This window comes from Gouania willdenowi, chromosome 8 (genome assembly GCF_900634775.1).
Source record: "Gouania willdenowi chromosome 8, fGouWil2.1, whole genome shotgun sequence".
NCBI lineage: Eukaryota > Metazoa > Chordata > Actinopteri > Blenniiformes > Gobiesocidae > Gouania > Gouania willdenowi.
Genome location: NC_041051.1, coordinates 5,224,633 through 5,243,040, shown reverse-complemented (window position 1 = coordinate 5,243,040; position 18,408 = coordinate 5,224,633). Strand labels below are relative to the sequence as shown.

The following is an 18,408-nucleotide window of genomic DNA, read 5'->3' as shown; positions in this document are numbered from 1 at the left end:
CCACTTCAGTTGTGTTTCGGTGGTACATCCCGTGTAGGGGCTTGTCCTCCCATGACGAAACCTCCAGCACCTCATCTTCTGTTCCCCATTGTCTGAGACATTCACTGAGCACGTCATCTGTTGAAGCCTTGTCCTTGATGTACTTATGGATCTTGGATGTTTCATCCTGGATAGTGGCTCTCACACTCACTAGTCCTCGTCCTCCTTCCTTCCGGCTAGCGTACAGTCTCAGAGTGCTGGATTTGGGGTGGAACCCTCCGTGCATGGTTAGGAGCTTTCGCGTCTTAACATCTGTGGTCTGTATATCATCCTTTGGCCAGCTTATTATTCCTGCAGGGTATCTGATTACTGGCAGGGCATAGCTGTTTATTGCCTGGGTCTTGTTCTTGCCATTGAGCTGGCTTCTTACGACCTGTCTTACTCGTTGGAGGTATTTGGCTGTAGCCGCTTTCCTTGTCACCTCTTTGAGGTTGCCATTTGCTTGTGGGATTCCGAGGTACTTGTAACTGTCCTCAATGTCTGCTATTGTTCCTTCTGGGAGTGAGACCCCTTCTGTGTAGACTACCTTCCCTCTCTTAGTCACCATCCGACCACACTTCTCTAGTCCGAATGACATCCCAATGTCTGCACTGTATATCCGGGTGGTATGGATCAGTGAGTCGATGTCTCACTCATTCTTTGCGTACAGCTTGATGTCATCCATGTAGAGGACGTGACTGATAGTGGCCCCGTCCCTGAGTCGGTATCCATAGCCAGTCTTGTTGATTATTTGGCTGAGGGGGTTCAGACCTATGCAGAACAGCAGTGGGGACAGGGCGTCTCCTTGGAATATGCCACATTTGATGGAGTCTTGTGCAAGTGGCTTGCCATTGGCTTCAAGGGTGGTTTTCCACAGCCTCATCGAGTTTGCAATGAAGGTTCTTAGAGTCCTGTTGATGTTGTATAGCTCCAGGCATTCAATGATCCAAGTATGTGGTATTGAGTCATAGGCCTTCTTGTAATCAATCCAGGCAGTGCTCAGGTTAGTATGTAGTTAGTTAGTATTCTGCAGTCTCGAGCGACTGTTCTGTCTACCAGGAGCTGGTGTTTGGCACCTCTGGTATCTTTGCCGATTCCCTTCTGAGCTGTGCTCATGTATTGATCCATGTGCCCGCTTATCTTAGCCGCTATGGTGCTGAACATGAGCTTCCATGTTGTGGAGAGGCAGGTTATTGGGCGATAGTTGGATGGGACTGTACCCTTTGAGGGATCCTTCAGGATCGTGCGCCTTCGGTTAACCATTCAGGGTGATTCCCATCTCTCAGCAGCTGGTTCATTTGTGCTGCCAAGCGCTCATGGAGTGCCGTGAGTTTCTTAAGCCAGTAGGCGTGTATCATGTCAGGGCCTGGTGCTGTCCAGTTTTTCATACCTGAGGCTCTTTCTTGGACGTCTGCCACTGTGATGGTAACTGGATTCTGTTCAGGGAGGTTGCTGTGGTCCTCTCTCAGAGCCACCAGCCACTGTGCATCACTGTTGTGTGCTGCCTCCTTCTCCCATATGCCTTTCCAGGACTGTTCAGTTTCCAGCCTTGGTGGGTCTGCTCTGTTATTGTTACCCTGCCACTGAGCGTACACTTTCGCTGGTTGAGTTGCGAACAGACGATTTACTCGTCTGGCTTCGTTGTCTCTCGTGTATCTCTTTAGGCGGCTAGCCAAGGCTTGGAGCCTTTGTTTGGCAGTTTCCAATGCTTCAGGTATGGGCATCTGGCTGTACCTTTTGGTAACTTGCTTTTTCATTGCACCTTTCAAGGCCTCTGTCAATTGACTCACTTCTCTCCGTGTTGCCTTGATGTTAGCCTCCAGCCTTCATTTCCATGGTGGGTATTTCATCTCATGGTTGCTTTTACAATAGCCAAGCATCTCTAGGATCACTGCTGCTATGGAGTATATCAGCTCATTGGTTTCAGTGATGGTTGATGTAGGAATTGCTCTCAGAGCTGCATTCACATCTTCTAGGAGACTTTCTGGCGGTACTTCTCTTAGCCTCTGTAATTGGCTTCGGGGTTGCCTGCTGGACATTTTTGACATGATCTTATTTTTCAGGTCAGTCGCTGCCTTGTTCAGCGTGATTGCACTTATTGGGGCTTCATACCCAATCTCCATTGGGGGGGCTGGTGTTAACTCCCCTCTGACCTCGTGTCCTGGCTCCCCGTTGCCGGAGCATTGGTGCTGTACCTCGTCAATCTCAAGTTGTGATAGCAGTTGTCGTTTGTGGATGTTGGAACACTGAGCTACTAGTTATTTCGCCGTGAGTTTGGACTGTGGGTTTCGAAGTAACCATTTCTCCCACATCCTCTGCATGTAGCCCCTCTGGCTAGGGTTACTGGAGTAGTAGCATTCCATCAGAGCCCTGTTCTCGCATCTCGCCCATTTCCTCCTTGTTCCAGTAGCCCATTTTACATCGATGTGCTCTGGTTCCCCAACACCTGACGCAGACCTTGTTTGGCCGGGCGACGTCTGAGCCGGCATGTCATTCATTTCATTGTCTCTCATCATTGTATGAGGTAGGCAGTAGGCAAGGGTCTTGCCTAAGGACCCACACTGGCAGCCCATTTCCCCAGCGGGGAATCGAACCGGGGTCCTCTATATATATATATATATATATATATATATATATATATATATATGCATATGTATAGATGTGCATATATATATATATATATATATATATATATATATATATATATATATATATATATATATATATATATATATGCATTTTTTTTAATTTTTTTTTAAATTACTTTATTAATCCCTGAAGGGAAATCATGTTACACTCTTTTTATTTTAGGGACATGCTTCTTAGACACACAGGCTTGAATCACACACATGCACAAACAGGACCTGTGAACATGCATCAATGGAGAGATGTCAGAGTGGGGCTGCTTCCACAATGAAGGGAGTGCACCAGAGCAGTGTTGGGGTTTGATGCCTTGCTCGAGGGCACCTCGACAGTGCTCGAGAAGTGCCCTGGCACCTCTCCAGCTACCAGAACAACTTCTGTATTTTGGTCCGCATTGAGACTTGAACCGGTTTCCAACCCATGACTCTACGGACTGAGCTACTATATTCATTAAAAGTCTAGCCATTTTGATTCAAACTTTCTTGTTAACAATTATAATGATATTGAGAGAGTTTATATTGTAAGGCATTGAGCAAAATTGACCATTTCCACCTTTTTATCTCTTTAAAAGACTTGCGAGTGCTACACATTTAGCTACTTGCATAAATTGGTAAAACAAATGAAAATACTCCTAAAATCTTTCAGTGAGGGTTTATTCATACATTTTATTTCAGGAAATTAGTTCCGTGATTTCCATCTGTTTTCCATGATTGCGAAAAATCGTAAGCCTTATATTTTCTGTGGTTTTGCCAAGTACTGTACTCAAACATTTTGTGAATGTCCTTTTCACTAAATCCCAAAGTTGCCATACTGGTAACTGAGGAGAACATTGGAAAAAATCAAATTAAATTTGAATAGCACTTTATTCAAATAGCACTAAATACAACACATAAAAATTGAACATATTTGAGATGACATGGACTCATACGTTAAGTCATTTGTATAGCACATTTCATACACAAGGCAATTCAATGTTTTTTTTTTTACATGATTAAAAAGTGCAACAGAAAACATTTAACAGTTTAAAAATCAATGCGAACATTAAAATCAGCAGTGAAATTATTTAATAATCAGCAATAAAATTATTAAATCAACAATAATTTGAATACAAATTTCACTCTCAGTCATACCCAGTAGAGAAAAAGAGCCTTTAACTTGGATTGAACAAAAGAGCATGGCCACAAGGAGGAAAAACACAACAGTGCACCAGCATATGTTTGGTGTTCAGTCACTCCTTAAGTAGTGAGTGAGGGTAATCAGAAAGATAGGCTTAATCTGTGAGACACAACAGGGTTCATTAAAGTATTTTTTTTTTAGAACTCAATTTTTATTAAGGTTTATAACATTGAACAATACAGTCATATTTATCACACTTTATAAGTGCATGGCAGTATACAGATATTCAAAAGAGTATTGCACAAATAATTAGACAAAAAATAAAAATATATATAAACCTGAACATAAACACAAAAACACAAACTATGCTCATCTATTTAGAATAGCAAATCCAACATGGGGCTCCATCTTTTGAGGAACAGCTCTTTCTGAAGCCTCAGAGAATAGGTAATTTCTTCCATCCAATAAATTTCTCTTACTTTCTCAATCCAGTTAGAATAAGTAGGTGGGTCAGACTGCAGCCATTTGATGGTGATACATTTGAGTGCAGCTATCAGCAAAATTCTTAGTAGATATTTTCTGCTATTTCCTACAAACCTGTCAGAAATTGTACCTAAAATGGCCGTTTGTGGCTCTTTAGCAAATGGTTGCCCGAATACTGTGTCGAGGGCAGTGAAAACATGATTCCAGAAGGGACCAATATTTGGACAAGCCCAGAAAATATGCGTATGACTCTCAAGATCAGTACCACAATTTTGCCAACAAGTATCAGGATTTACCAGATTCATTTTATTTATGTGTCCTGAAGTATCTTGTTAAAACTTTCCATTTAACACTAGAAGTCCCACAGAGGGGTCAAATGAACTTTTTACCTATAAAACCCAGAGAGGGGTCATTCGACCCAAAGGATTTGAGCTAACGCCTGTCCTCAGCTGCTTTTGTTATGTCAATGAGGCAGTAAGTGTCGCACCACAGGAGGGGCCCTGCATCCTGGGTTCAGGAAGAATTTCAGTTAATATATAGTTATATACAATTGCATTGATATTTTAACTCTTTTTGGTTTTTTTTACATGTGTTAATGGACTATGTAAGAAATATATATTTAAAATTCTCATAAGGTGGAGGCTTTAACCCTCTATGACAGCAACCTTTTTTCCTGATTTTGTCATTTTTTGTATAACATCTACAATTTTTCTGGTTACTTTTTTTTATTTTTAAATGCCAGTTCATAAATTCTGATGCACATCAGTGTCTTGACCAGGTTGTGAAGGGATTGTGATAATAATAATAAAAAAAAAAAAAAAAAGATAATTTTACACTATGGCCCTTATTATACAGTTTATTGTTGAGAGGCACACCCAGGTTCTTGAAGTGCTCAGTAACAATGTCCTTACTGGATTTGTCTCAGGCCCCATTTACACTACACATTAAATCTGATGTTTTTTTGCCCTTAAGTGACTCTGTTTCTTTCAATGTTTGTAGTCTGTGTTTGTTCTCCCCCAGCATCAAGCAGAACGAGTTAATAAACGGGGCATTGTGACTTTAGCTTCCAGGGCACTTCCCCCTAACATTCCAGACTTCCATTGTTAGAGTCAGGCTCTCCCCCCTGCTGATTTCTCAGGTGATTCATTTACAAATGAATAGATGCAAATTGTAGCCATCAGAGTCGTCAGTTTGGTCCTAGAGTTCATTCGACCCTGCTCTGGGACTTCTGGGGGATATAGAAATCCCTGGGACTTCCAGTGTTAAACTCTCTCCACGAACTGGAGTTGGTCACCAGGTGCGCTTCAGATCAGATTTTGTCCCACCTCTCTTCAGTAATTTCGGTGCCAATCTCAGCTTCCCACCTTACCCTTAAATTAGAAGTATTGTTTGTATTCAAAATTAAAAATGACTTATTGCTTTTGGAGGTCGATGACCTTGTTGTATTGGTCTGTTACACAAACATTTTTCAATATCGTCAACACAGTCAGAGGTCTCATTTGAGCTGCCCAGAAATAATGTTTAAGATTAGTGACAGCAAGCACCTCCTTGAGATTTTGATAATTTTAGGCTTTGCCACTTGATCCTTGGATGTTTATCTTGCCATATAAATTTGAAAAACAGCTTGTCTAATTCATCAAATGTAGAATTTGGTATGTTTATTGGCAGCATCTGGAAGAGGTATAATGCTGCGTTCACATCAAAGCCGTCTTCTGCGGCACCGGACGCATCTGCCACACGGAAGGTACGGCAGATGCGAATGTCCCCAATTCCCTTCATACGCACGTCTGAAGCGAAGCCCCGCCCTCCAGCGACAGTTCTTCCTGAGAACACATCACAAAAAAAAAGAGACTAAAAAAAAAAAAAAAAAAAAAAAAAAAAAAAAAGGGAAGAAACGAGGTTGGATGTAAAATTATCTGTGTTCAAATTAGGGGACGGATCTGGATAAGCATAATGCTTTTTTTCGTCGCCCTTTCCGGCATGAAAAAGGACAAAAAACAATGCTCTGAATGTCAAATGAATTTCTGTGAATGCAACCATGTCGGAAATGAACTGAATAAATAAATAAAAATAAAAATCCAACTTGGTGAGTTTCACTGCCTGCTCCTTTTTCTCCTCTTATAAACATAAACCACCAGTGAAAAAAGTCGGTGTGATTAGCGGCTAATGCTATCCTTGCTCAGTGATACAGAGAACTTTCACCTTCTACTACCACCTCTTCGCTGATTCTCCTTCACTCCTGATGTCATGCGAAACAGTCGCAGGAGTTCAATATTTTCAACTCTTACAGCTGTGCGGATATGCGTAAAATCGGGAGCACGCTCCCTTTAGATTTTATATTTAGATTTAGATTTAACATTTAGATTTAGATTTAAACATTTAGATTTAGATTTAACATTTAACATTTAGATATAAGATTAAGCATTTAGATATGATATATAACATTTAGATTTAAACATTTAGATATAAGATTTAGCATTTAGATATGATATATAACATTTAGATTTAGATTAAATATTTAGATATAGATTTAACATTTAGATTTAATTAATTTACCTCTATATATGTGGTTAAATGTTGTGTTAAATTAAGGAAAATATGCTAAATATGAGAAAAGTGAGATAAATATTGAAAATGTGTTAGCTACAACTTTTAAACTAAATTTTTACACTTGGCACCCCATACGTTTAGCTAATATTGCTGTAAGATTATGTAAATCATTATTTAGTAATGATATTGGTCTGCATGATTGACAATGTGTGGGGTCTTTTCCCTCCTTATGTATTACAACAATTGCAGCATCATTCTAGGAAGGTGTAATGGTTTTGGTTTGCAATGCATGTTGGTAAGCCTTTAACAATTGGGGGGACACCTTTTCCTTAAATAGTTCATAAAATTAGTTAATGAAGCCATCAGGGCCTGGGCTTTTATTACTTTTTAAATTTGATATCACCTGTTTAACTTCCCGTTCTTGGATTGGTTCATCTAATTGTGTTGCTAATGATTCAGGGACAGTTTTTATCTGGATACTTTTTTAAAAATCTGATATTAAATTGTCATCATTACATGTGTCAGCATTGTTATGCAAGGATTTATAAAAACTGGCAAAGCAGTCCGCTATTTGGTCTGGTTTAGTGATCGTCTTCTGATCACATTTTAATTTTTGGACTATCAGAATCAGAATCAGAATCAACTTTATTGACCAAGAATGTATGTTATACACACGAGGAATTTGACTTGGTGAACTGTACTCTCTCTAATAGTGTAAACATTAAATAATAACAATCAACTAGAAAACATAATAATAAATATGAACATAAATATAAACAGTAGTTGGACTAGAATGTGCAAAACTAAATAAAATAACAAGATAATAATAATATTAGTAATAATAATATATATATTTCTAATAATAATAAGATAATAGTGCAGTAGTGCATTGATGAGTAGTGCAGGAGAACATTTAAATTAAATAGTATGTACATGAACATTCTCAGTGACAGATTGATCCAGGGTTGTTAGGTTTAGTTCCAGGGTTATTTCACAGAAACAGGTCTGACACGCTATGACTGTTTAGTGTTGATCAGAGTGACAGCCTGGGGGAAGAAACTGTTTTTATGGTGGGTTGTTTTGCCGTACAGTGATCTGTAGCGTCTGCCGGAGGGGAGGAGTTTAAACAGATTGTGTGCAGGGTGTGAGGGGTCTGCAGTGATGTTACCTGCCCGTTTCCTGACCCTGGACAGGTATAAGTCTTGGATGGAGGTCAGATCGACACCAATGATCTTTTCTGCAGTCCTAATTATCCTTTGTAGTCTGTCTGTCTGGTTTGCTTGTAGATCCAATCCAGACAGTGATGGAGGTGCACAGAACAGACTTAATGATGGAGGTGTAGAACATTATCAGCAGCTCCTGGGGCAGGTTGAACTTCCTCAGCTGACGCAGGAAGTACATCCTCTGCTGTGCCTTTTTCCTGGTTGTGTCTATGTGGGAGGACCACCTCAGGTCCTGTGAGATTGTGGATCCCAGGAACCTGAAGGAGTCCACGGAAGCCACTTTTCTATTCAAAATGGTAAGGGGGGGATTTATTCTGAAGTCCACTGTCATCTCCACAGTCTTGAACGGGTTCAGTTCCAGATGGTTCTGACTGCTGCTTCTTAAGCCTAATTGCCAATAGTTTACTTGCCCTTTTGCCATTTTCATAGTATTTTTGTTTAGTCAATCTCAAATTACCCTCTTTTTTTTCAGTGACTAGGCTGTCAAGTTCTCTGCACAATGGTTTAAGCTCACTGAGCACATCTGCAGTTTGTGTGCTGTTATGTTGTTGTTCTAACAGATGGATACTGTTCTCCAATTCGTGTTGTCTAGCCTTTTTTTCTTTTTCTTTTTGTTTTAACACAAGCAACAGGTAGGACAGGGATTACAAGAAATACAGATGAACCAAGACCATTAGACAGAGAAAGACAGAGAAAGGACAACAATTAAACCAAGCCAAAACATACTGGGAACAGGACAAAACAGACAAAAAACCGATATTATGTGGGCTCGTTGTTTTAAAAGTAATATGCCCGGATTATGGAGAACGGATTGGATAAAATCTTGAAAATGGGTTTTTCAAAAGAAAAAACGGATTATGTAATGGGATTAGATCATGTAATTTTTTCTTGGTTTTAATCCGGATCAAACCTTTAGTTTGGATTTTTCAGAACTTTGTAGTAGCATTGGGATCAGTTTGATCCAAATATGAAATGAAACTTCAAAAGTGTATCAAATAATACTATATTTGGATCATGCAATGTAGCCTACAAAATATCCAATTTCTTCATAAGGTTTTAATTTGATCTGTTCATCTGCCAGACTACAGTGATTAGGTTGGCTATAACAGTAAATTAGAAAGAGTTTGGCCTCATGAAATAATCCTCCAAACAACTGTCAATATTGACCACCAATAATATATTTAAATATGTCACTAATTGATGTATATTCATCACAATAAAAAATATTGTTTTGTTTATAGATATTTTTTGTGATGCATGCAATGATAATAAAGCAATAGCGTCACTGGTTTTTGAAATCCAAAACTAATCCAAATCAGAGATATTGTCTAACTATTGCGTCCCTTGTTGCACGTCCTATTTGCTGGTTTTGGTTCTGGCAGAATGCAGGAGGTTGATCAGGGTCTCCAAAGGCTTGAAGAGCCTTCATCAAACAAAGATGAGCACTGGTTATCCAGATTCTGTAATCCTGAAAAGTTTCTATCTGGATCAGATTGATCCAATCCGATGTTGCTTTGAAAAACTGGCTCAAAAGTGACATAAATTATGTGATCATGGATAGAAAAAAAAAGGATTACCAAACATATTGGTGATCAGGATAGCTGTGCCTAATGAAGTCCCAGTGAGAGTTTATGGGAATCTGCCTTTCTGTCCAATAAACAGCAAAATAGTCACAAGGATTTAAAGAGAAGAGGAGAAACTAAAACTACAGGAAAAATGAGTCTGTTTCTCCCGTAGGTGTCCGTGGGACTCAACATCCTCTTCTTCTATCCACTCTGAGATTCTATACCAGGATCACACAGCCGGTTTTCTCGTCTTTTATCTCTTTTATTTTGGGCATGTATGCAAATTAACTGAAAAACACGCACAAATGTTGGACCAATATTTTCTACCTACCTCATCCCAGGAGAGGATGCGAGCTGAAATGTTTCTCAACCAATTAGGTCGATGTTGCAGCTGGAAGAGAAGCTGCTTTCTTTCCATCCTCAGGACAACAGATGCTGTGATGGATTTGAATTAAAAATTGAATAATTTATAAGAATATCCATGTTTGAGGATCATTTTGGTCTTGTTTTGCTGCTAAGTATTAGGTCTATCTGAGTCTACTCTACAATGTTTTCCAGAATCTTCATTCCAAAGAAGCACCGGGAGCGTTTTGATGAGGTGGTCTCTCAGAGCTTGATGAGCCGTCTGAAGGGGCGGAGCTTCAGTGACCCCAGCCGTCAACATCTTCGTCGCAGCCGCAGCGAGGACCACCCCGAGCACCTTCTGGTGTCCACACGTGCCAGCTCTGTGCCACGCACACACGCTGAAGAAGGTGTGATCCCTCCTTCCAGAGGCATGCGCAAGACCACCTCACTCATTACTGGGCACTCCAGTGGCCCTGCCTCCAAATGCAGGTAAGTGTGAACGACATAGGCGGAGTTTAAGATTCTTGCCGGGGGGGGGGCAAAAGAAAACATAGAATTATATATATAGACAGTCTCAAGATTCGCACCAACCACAATGTGTGTAACATATACAACTAGAATATTTGCATTTCCTGAAAAAAATGCAAGTCAGGATGCAGGTGCTGACCCGCATCGCACTGCATTAGCTTATCATTAGCATTAGCATTAGCTAACATTAGCATTAGCTAGCATTAGCATTAGCATTAGCATTTGTGACGGGACTTGGATGAGCAGACTGCTTCTCTCGTCTCCTTTTTCGGCATGTACAAAAAAAAAAAGGAATAACAAAACTTCTGAGAATGCAACCATGTCGGAAATAAACTGAATAAGTGAATAAATAGTATTAGCATTAATATTAGCGAGCATTAGCCTAGCATTAACCAAGTTTTAGCAGTAACTTAGTATCAGAGCTGCCAAGCCTTTGAGTGTGACAGTCACACAATTTGACCCATTCTCACACCACACACCACACTTGACATTTCTCACACTTATATTTCCCCATTTAATACTTTGTTTTTTTTTTTTTTATGATAATGAACTTTGGTCCTCATGGCTTGCCGTAGCTCGAGTAACTCTGATTGACTGATCGAGATAACCAATCCCAGACCAATCCATATCTCCTTGTGCCTAAATCTAACCAACCACGGCAGGCACAGTGACGTGCAGTCAAGGTAGGCAGTGCCTACCCAAGGGTGAATTGATATTTTGATTATTTGTTTTAATTATAATATAATTATAAATTATTCATTTTTCAATTTCCGATAGCCTACAGTACCTATAAGTTTGAAAGTGTCAGCATTTTGTGCGTTTCATAGCCCAAATCGCTAAACATCGCTATTTCCTAACCACTGTAAGGCAGGAGGAGGCCACACCCCTTCACAAAGGCACATGGCTGCTCTGCCTCTGTTCCCATAGCATGTTTTTAGGTGTTTTTGCGCATGCGCAATCAGTTCCCCAAAATGAAAACCATTTACACAAAAAGGCAGCTCTCTACACTGCTCTACACTGCTGCTGCTACATTCTTTAGCTAGAAGGGGGATTACACTATAGTCAGGATGACAGCGCTAGAGACGATAAAGGAAAAATTTTTTGAGGAAAAATGAATTGAATTAACACTTGCCAGCAGAAACATATGAAATTGTCATTGGTGTTGACATTGGTGGTCTCGATTTGGAATGCCCTTCCTACCCAACTCGACTGCTCACGGCATGTCACTGGGCAGGCATCACACAATAATAAACCAATCAGAAGCAATGTAAGGAGGGTCTTGACGAGCCGTCTCTAGACACCTCACACAACATGCATGAGTTGTCGACATGCTTTCAGAAAGGAATTGCGCAACAGAAGAACCAAGTTACATGACTCGAGCGCCATAAAATAACTTGTATTTTTTTAAAAAAAACAACAAATTAATTCATACATATTTTGACAATCAATGCTCCTCCATGAACCGCCACCTTAACGTGGTGGAGGGGTTTGAGTACCCGAATGATCCTGGGAGCTATGTTGTCGGGGGCTTAATGTCTCTGGTAGGGTCTCCCAAGGCAAACGGGCTTTGCCCACGGGCCCCGGCCGGGCAGAGCCCGAAAGGATGACGTGGGCCCGCCCTCCCGTAGGCCCACCACCCGCAGGAGGGATCATTTGAGGCCGGTGCAGTGTGGATCGGGCAGTCGTCTAGGGCGGGAGCCTTGGCAATCTGATCCCCGGCTACAGAAGCTAGCGTTAGGGACGTGGAATGTCACCTCTCTGGCGGGGAAGGAGCCTGAGCTTGTGTGCAAGGTGGAGAAGTTCGGACTAGATATAGTCGGTCTCACCTCGAAACATAGCAAGGGCTCTGGAACCAGCCTTCTCAACAGGGGTTGGACTCTTTTCTACTCTGGAGTCGCCAATGATGAGAGGCGCCGGACCAGGGTGGCTATACTTCTTGCCCCCCGACTTAGTGCCTGTACGTTGGCGTTTACCCCGGTAGATGAGAGGGTAGCCTCCCTCCGCCTTCGGGTGGGGGGACGGATCCTGACTGTTGTTTGTACCTATGGGCCAAACAGCAGCTCGGAGTATCCACCCTTCTTGGATTCCTTAGAGGGAGTACTGGAGAGTGCTCCTTCTGGGGATTCCCTCGTTCTGCTGGGGGACTTCAACACTCACGTTGGCAGCGACAGTGAGACCTGGAGGGGCGTGATTGGGAAGAACGGCCCCCCTGATCAGAACCCGAGCGGTGTTTTGTTGTTGGACTTCTGTGCTCGTCACAGATTGTCCATAACAAACACCATGTTCAAGCATAAGGGTGTCCATATGTGCACTTGGCACCAGGATACCCTAGGCCGCAGTTCGATGATCGAATTTGTAGTCGTGTCATCGGACTTGCGGCCGCATATCTTGGACACTCGGGTGAAGAGAGGGGCAGAGCTGTCAACTGATCACCACCTGGTGGTGAGTTGGCTCCGATGGCGGGGGAGGATGCCGGTTAGACCTGGCAGACCCAAACGTATAGTGAGGGTCTGCTGGGAACGCCTGGCAGAGTCTCCCGTCAGAAGGAGCTTCAACTCCCACCTCCGGGAAAACTTCAACCATGTCTCGGAGGAGGCGGGGGACATTGAGTCCGAGTGGGCCATGTTCCGTGCCTCTGTTGCTGAGGCGGCTGATCGGTGCTGTGGCCGCAAGGTAGTCGGTGCCTGTCGTGGCGGCAATACCCGAACCCGTTGGTGGACACCGGGGGTGAGGGATGCCGTCAAGCTGAAGAAGGAGTCCTACCGGGCCTTTTTGGCCTGTGGGACCCCGGAGGCAGCAGACAGGTACCGACTGACCAAGCAAAGTGCAGCCACGGCAGTCGCCGAGGCAAAAGCCCGGACATGGGAGGAGTTTGGTGAGACCATGGAGAACGACTTCTGGACGGCTTGGAAGAGATTCTGGACCACCATCCGGCGTTTCAGGAGGGGGAAATAGTGCACCGTCAACACTATGTATGGTGCGGATGGTGCGCTGCTGACCTCGACTTGAGATGTTGTGGATCGGTGGGGGGAATACTTCGAAGACCTCCTCAATCCCACTGACACGCCTTCCAATCAGGAAGCAGGGCCCGGGGACCCGAGAGTGGGCTCTCCTATCTCTGGGGCAGAGGTTGCCGAGGTGGTTAAAAAGCTCCTCGGTGGCAGGGTCCCGGGGGTGGATGAGATCCGCCCGGAGTTCCTCAAAGCCCTGGATGTTGTGGGGCTGTCATGGCTGACACGACTCTGCAACATCGTGTGGACATCGGGGGCAGTACCTCTGGATTGGCAGACCGGGGTAGTGGTCCCCTTTTTAAGAAGGGGGACCGGGGTGTGTGTTCCAATTATAGAGGGATAACACTCCTCAGCCTCCCCGGTAAGGTCTATTCAGGGGTACTGGAGAGGAGGGTCCGCTGGATAGTTGAACCTCGGATTCAGGAGGAGCAATGTGGTTTTCGTCCTGGCCGTGGAACTGTGGACCAGCTCTACACCCTCAGCAGGGTCCTTGAGGGGTCATGGGAATTTGCCCAACTAGTCCACATGTGTTTTGTGGACCTGGAAAAGGCATTTGACCGTGTCCCTCGGGGATTCCTGTGGGGGGTCCTCCGCGAGTATGGGGTATCGAACCTCCTCATAGGAGCTGTTCGTTCCCTGTATGACCGGAGTCAGAGTCTGGTCCTCATTGCCGGCAGTAAGTCGAAATTGTTTCCGGTGAGGGTTGGACTCCGCCAGGGCTGCCCTTTGTCACCGATTCTGTTCATAACTTTTATGGACAGAATTTCTAGGCGCAGTCAGGGCGTTGAGGGTGTCCGGTTTGGGGGCCTCAGTATTGCATCACTGCTTTTTGCAGATCAATCAATCAATCAATCTTTATTTGTATAGCGCCAAATCATAACCAATGGTATCTCAAGGCACTTTGCAGTAGAGCAGTCTTAAGGACGGACTCTTCATTTTATGGATACACACATATGCATATATACGTATATACACATACATATGTATCCCACACCCAACATGAATTCATCATGGCGGCAAGGAAAACCTTCTGTTAAGCAGCAGGAACCTTGTGTGGATCCCATTCCTATGATGAACAGCCATCCACGTTATGCTGTGTTGGGTGTGTGCAGAGGAGAGGGTGGAGACAGAGCCGCTGAGACTCTGTAACTCCACACTAAGGATCCCACGGACCTGCAAGACAAAAGCCAGAAGGAGTACAGGAGCAAACACACAAGGGAAGAAGCAGACATAGAGGGAGTGTTTGAGAGAGGAATGGGACCCTCTCCGGTCCCTCTCTAGCCTAAATGACCTCTCTCTTAACGCCCTCTCCAACCTCTCTCCAACCGAGCATGCCAGACCCCCCCCCCGGCAGTCTATGCCTATTGCATCTTAACTATGAGCTATGAGCTGGTTCCTAACTAAAAGCTTTACCAAAGAGGAATGTTTTGAGCCTAACCTTAAAGGTAGAGAGGGTGTCTGCCCCCCGAACCGTGGTTGGTAGATGGTTCCAGAGAAGTGGGGCCTGATAACTGAAAGCTCTTCCTCCTATACTACTTTTAGAGACAAATGGAACAACGAGTAGTCCAGCATTTTGAGAGCGTAGTGTTCTGGGGGGATTGTATGGCACTACAAGCTCCTTGAGATAGGCTGGTGCCTGTCCATTTAGGGCTTTATAAGTGAGAAGAAGAATCTTGAATTCTATTCTATATTTTATGGGAAGCCAATGCAGAGAGGCTAATACAGGAGTAATGTGATCTCTTCTCCTAGTTTTAGTCAGTACACGTGCTGCAGCATTTTGAACCAGCTGAAGTGTCTTAAGCGACTTGCTCGGGCAGCCTGCTAAAAGAGAATTACAATAATCCAGTCTAGAGGTAACAAAAGCATGGACTAGTTTTTCGGCGTCGCCCCGAGACAGGATAGATCTGATTTTTAGCAATGTTACGGAGATGAAAGAAGGCAGTTCTTGAAGTTTGTTTTATGTGAGAGTTGAAGGATAAATCCTGATCAAATAGAACCCCAAGGTTTCTAACAGTTGTGCTTCGTGCCAGAGTAATGCCATCTAGGGCAGTTAGGCTAGCATAGGTTTCTCTAAGGTGTCGTGGGCCCAGTACAATGACCTCAGTCTTGTCTGAGTTGAGAAGAAGAAAATTTTGGTCCATCCAGGCCCTAATGTCCTTTAGACAGGCCTCAAGTTTAGATAGCTGATTTGTCTCACCTGGCTTCATTGATACATACAGTTGGGTATCATCAGCATAGCAGTGAAAGTTAACAGAGTATTTTCTCATAACATTACCAAGGGGGAGCATATAGATACAGAAGAGGATTGGACCTAGCACAGAGCCCTGAGGAACCCCGTAGCTTACTTTAGTGTACACAGAAGACCTATTATTCACGTGTACAAACTGGTACCTATCAGATAGGTAGGACTTAAACCAGTTTAGGGCAGTCCCTGTGATTCCAAGTAATTTCTCTAATCTCTCTAGTAGAATATAGTGATCTATAGTGTCAAAAGCTGCACTAAGATCTAATAAAACCAGCACTGAGAGTCGTCCTTCATCTGAAGCCCAGAGTAGATCATTATTTACTTTAACTAAAGCAGTCTCTGTGCTGTGTTGAGCTCTAAAACCTGACTGGAAGTCAGGTCCTGTTGGCTCCAACATACCATGACCTTCAACTCTCACTGGATCGGTTCGCAGCCGAGTGTGAAGCGGCCGGAATGAGAATCAGCACCTCCAAATCCGAGTCCATGGTTCTCGACCGGAAAAAGGTGGAGGGCCTTCTCAGGGTTGGAGATGAGGTTCTTCCCCAGGTGGAAGAGTTCAAGTACCTCGGGGTCTTGTTCACGAGTGAGGGAAGGATGGAGCGAGAGATCGACAGGCGGGTTGGTGCGGCGTCTGCAGTGATGCGGAGTCTGCACCGGTCCGTCATTGTAAAAAGGGAGCTGAGCCAAAAAGCAAAGCTCTCGATTTACAGGTCGGTCTACGTTCCAACCCTCACCTTCGGTCATGACCCAAAGCTCATGACCGAAAGAACAAGATCTCGGGTACAAGCGGCCGAAATGAGTTTCCTCCGTAGGGTGGGCTCTCCCTTAGAGATAGGGTGAGAAGCTCAGTCATTCGGGAGGGGCTCAAAGTAGATGGATAGATAGATAGATAGATACTTTATTCATCTCCAAGAGAAATTCACAGTTCCAGCAGCTTACAGGTATGGGAACACAGGGGCATGCAGGGAAGGTACAATGTAAAAATTGTACCGCATCGAGAAGAGCCAGATGAGGTGGGTTTTGTGGCACTTAAAATATTTGCATATTATGTGCATTATATTAAAGGGGGGGTATCATGTTTTTTTCAGGCACATAGTACCATTCTATAGCATACTCAAAAAACTATGCTACCCATTTTTTTGGGGAAAATGCAGCAAATATTAAAAAAACTTAAAAGAAATTTCCCTGCTTGTCTGACACGCCCATGAACACGCCCCCTTCAGTACTCATACAAACACACATGGATGTTGTTTACTTCTGTTTTTCTGTGCGCAGTATTTGGCTACTTTCTACATTTTTACATCGCTACAATACATTAGAATGATTATCAAAGTGAGTAATGCTAACGTACAGACGGAGATCTCTGTCACCGACACACACACACACACTATGGGGGGTGGATCGCTTCTAAATTCATGCACACCAGTCTAAAGCACGCGTGTCTACCTGCTTAATTTTCACTAAACTTACCTCATTTAAGTAGTTAGGTGTAGTGGCAGGTGTGGCGTGAGCGAAGCTATAGCAATCAGGTGACCTTCACTATGTAGCACCTTCTGCGTAAACACTTTGTTAGACATCCAGGCGAGCAGGTGTATACACGCGGGCAAGTCAGTGTGTGTGAGTGTTGAGTGTTGTATCCTTTCCAATCACAGCAACGATCTGACTCAGAGCGTAACACTACAGTCACTACCACTCTATGGATGGGTGTCATGACACAGACTGTAACTGGACTAAATAGTGGCACGTTATACACTCACACTCACACACACACTTACTGACTTGCATGCGTGTATACGCCTGCTCGCCTGGACTTCTAATATTTTTTTCTACATGTCACTGTGCTACATAGTGAAGTGCCCCTGATCGCTATAGCTTCACTCACACCACACCTGCGTCTACGTGTGACTAAAATATTTATGTTTGTTAGGTGCACATTCAGGTGTGGCGTAGGTGTGCATACACTTTAATGTGTATGCACATTAAAGCGTATGCTTGCATGTGTGCTTGCAGATGCTTTAATATGTTTGCAAGCACAAATGCGGACGTGACTTGGGCATTGTGCCCATGTACCCATTCTAAGTCTATGGGAAATGTAGATCAGACGTGCAGGCGCATGGTATGCGTTTGTTTACGTGTTCGGTAGACTGGTGCACATGAATTTAGAAGCAATCCACCACCCATACACACACACACACACACACACACACACACACGCTGCTGCTGCTCTTGCTGCTGCTGCTGGTTCTGAAGAAGTAGTCCAGAGTAGGAGCATTGTTTTTTAGTGTCGGTGTACTTTTTAATCCACTTTCAAATATGCTCTTGTTTTAAAGCAGTCATCTGAAAAGTGCCTGGAACAAACATAGCAGATGTTTTTGGGACGAGGGCCGCTTCATAAGATAAACTCCAACCATTGGTGATGAATTGTTTCATCCAAAAGAATGTTGTTTTCTTCACATCCAAAAATAAATGTTCTCGCTGAAGGCATTTCTAAAAATTAAAGGCAGGCAGCTATTACGGTGAGCAGAGTAGACCCATGGACACTCTGTTATCTTTCAGCTGTTTACTGTGACTGCAGCTGTTTTGATGGAGCTGGAAGCGGGGGAGGGGTGTGAGTTTTATGTACATTTTTATTTAATTTTTGATTTTGATGCGTACATAAATGAGTACAGACAACATAAGCC

The 18,408-nt window shown here is 43.3% G+C and overlaps 1 protein-coding gene across 4 annotated transcripts in view; it reads left to right on the top strand.

Moving 5' to 3' along the window:
- The window catches only part of grid2ipa (glutamate receptor, ionotropic, delta 2 (Grid2) interacting protein, a), an 87,000-nt gene that overhangs the window by 33,693 nt on the left and 34,899 nt on the right, over positions 1-18,408 (top strand). For all 4 annotated transcript variants that reach the window (XM_028454302.1, XM_028454301.1, XM_028454304.1 and 1 more), the window contains one exon: positions 10,157-10,432. In XM_028454302.1, coding sequence (XP_028310103.1) covers positions 10,157-10,432 — 276 coding nt within the window. The remainder of the gene's footprint in view (positions 1-10,156; positions 10,433-18,408) is intronic.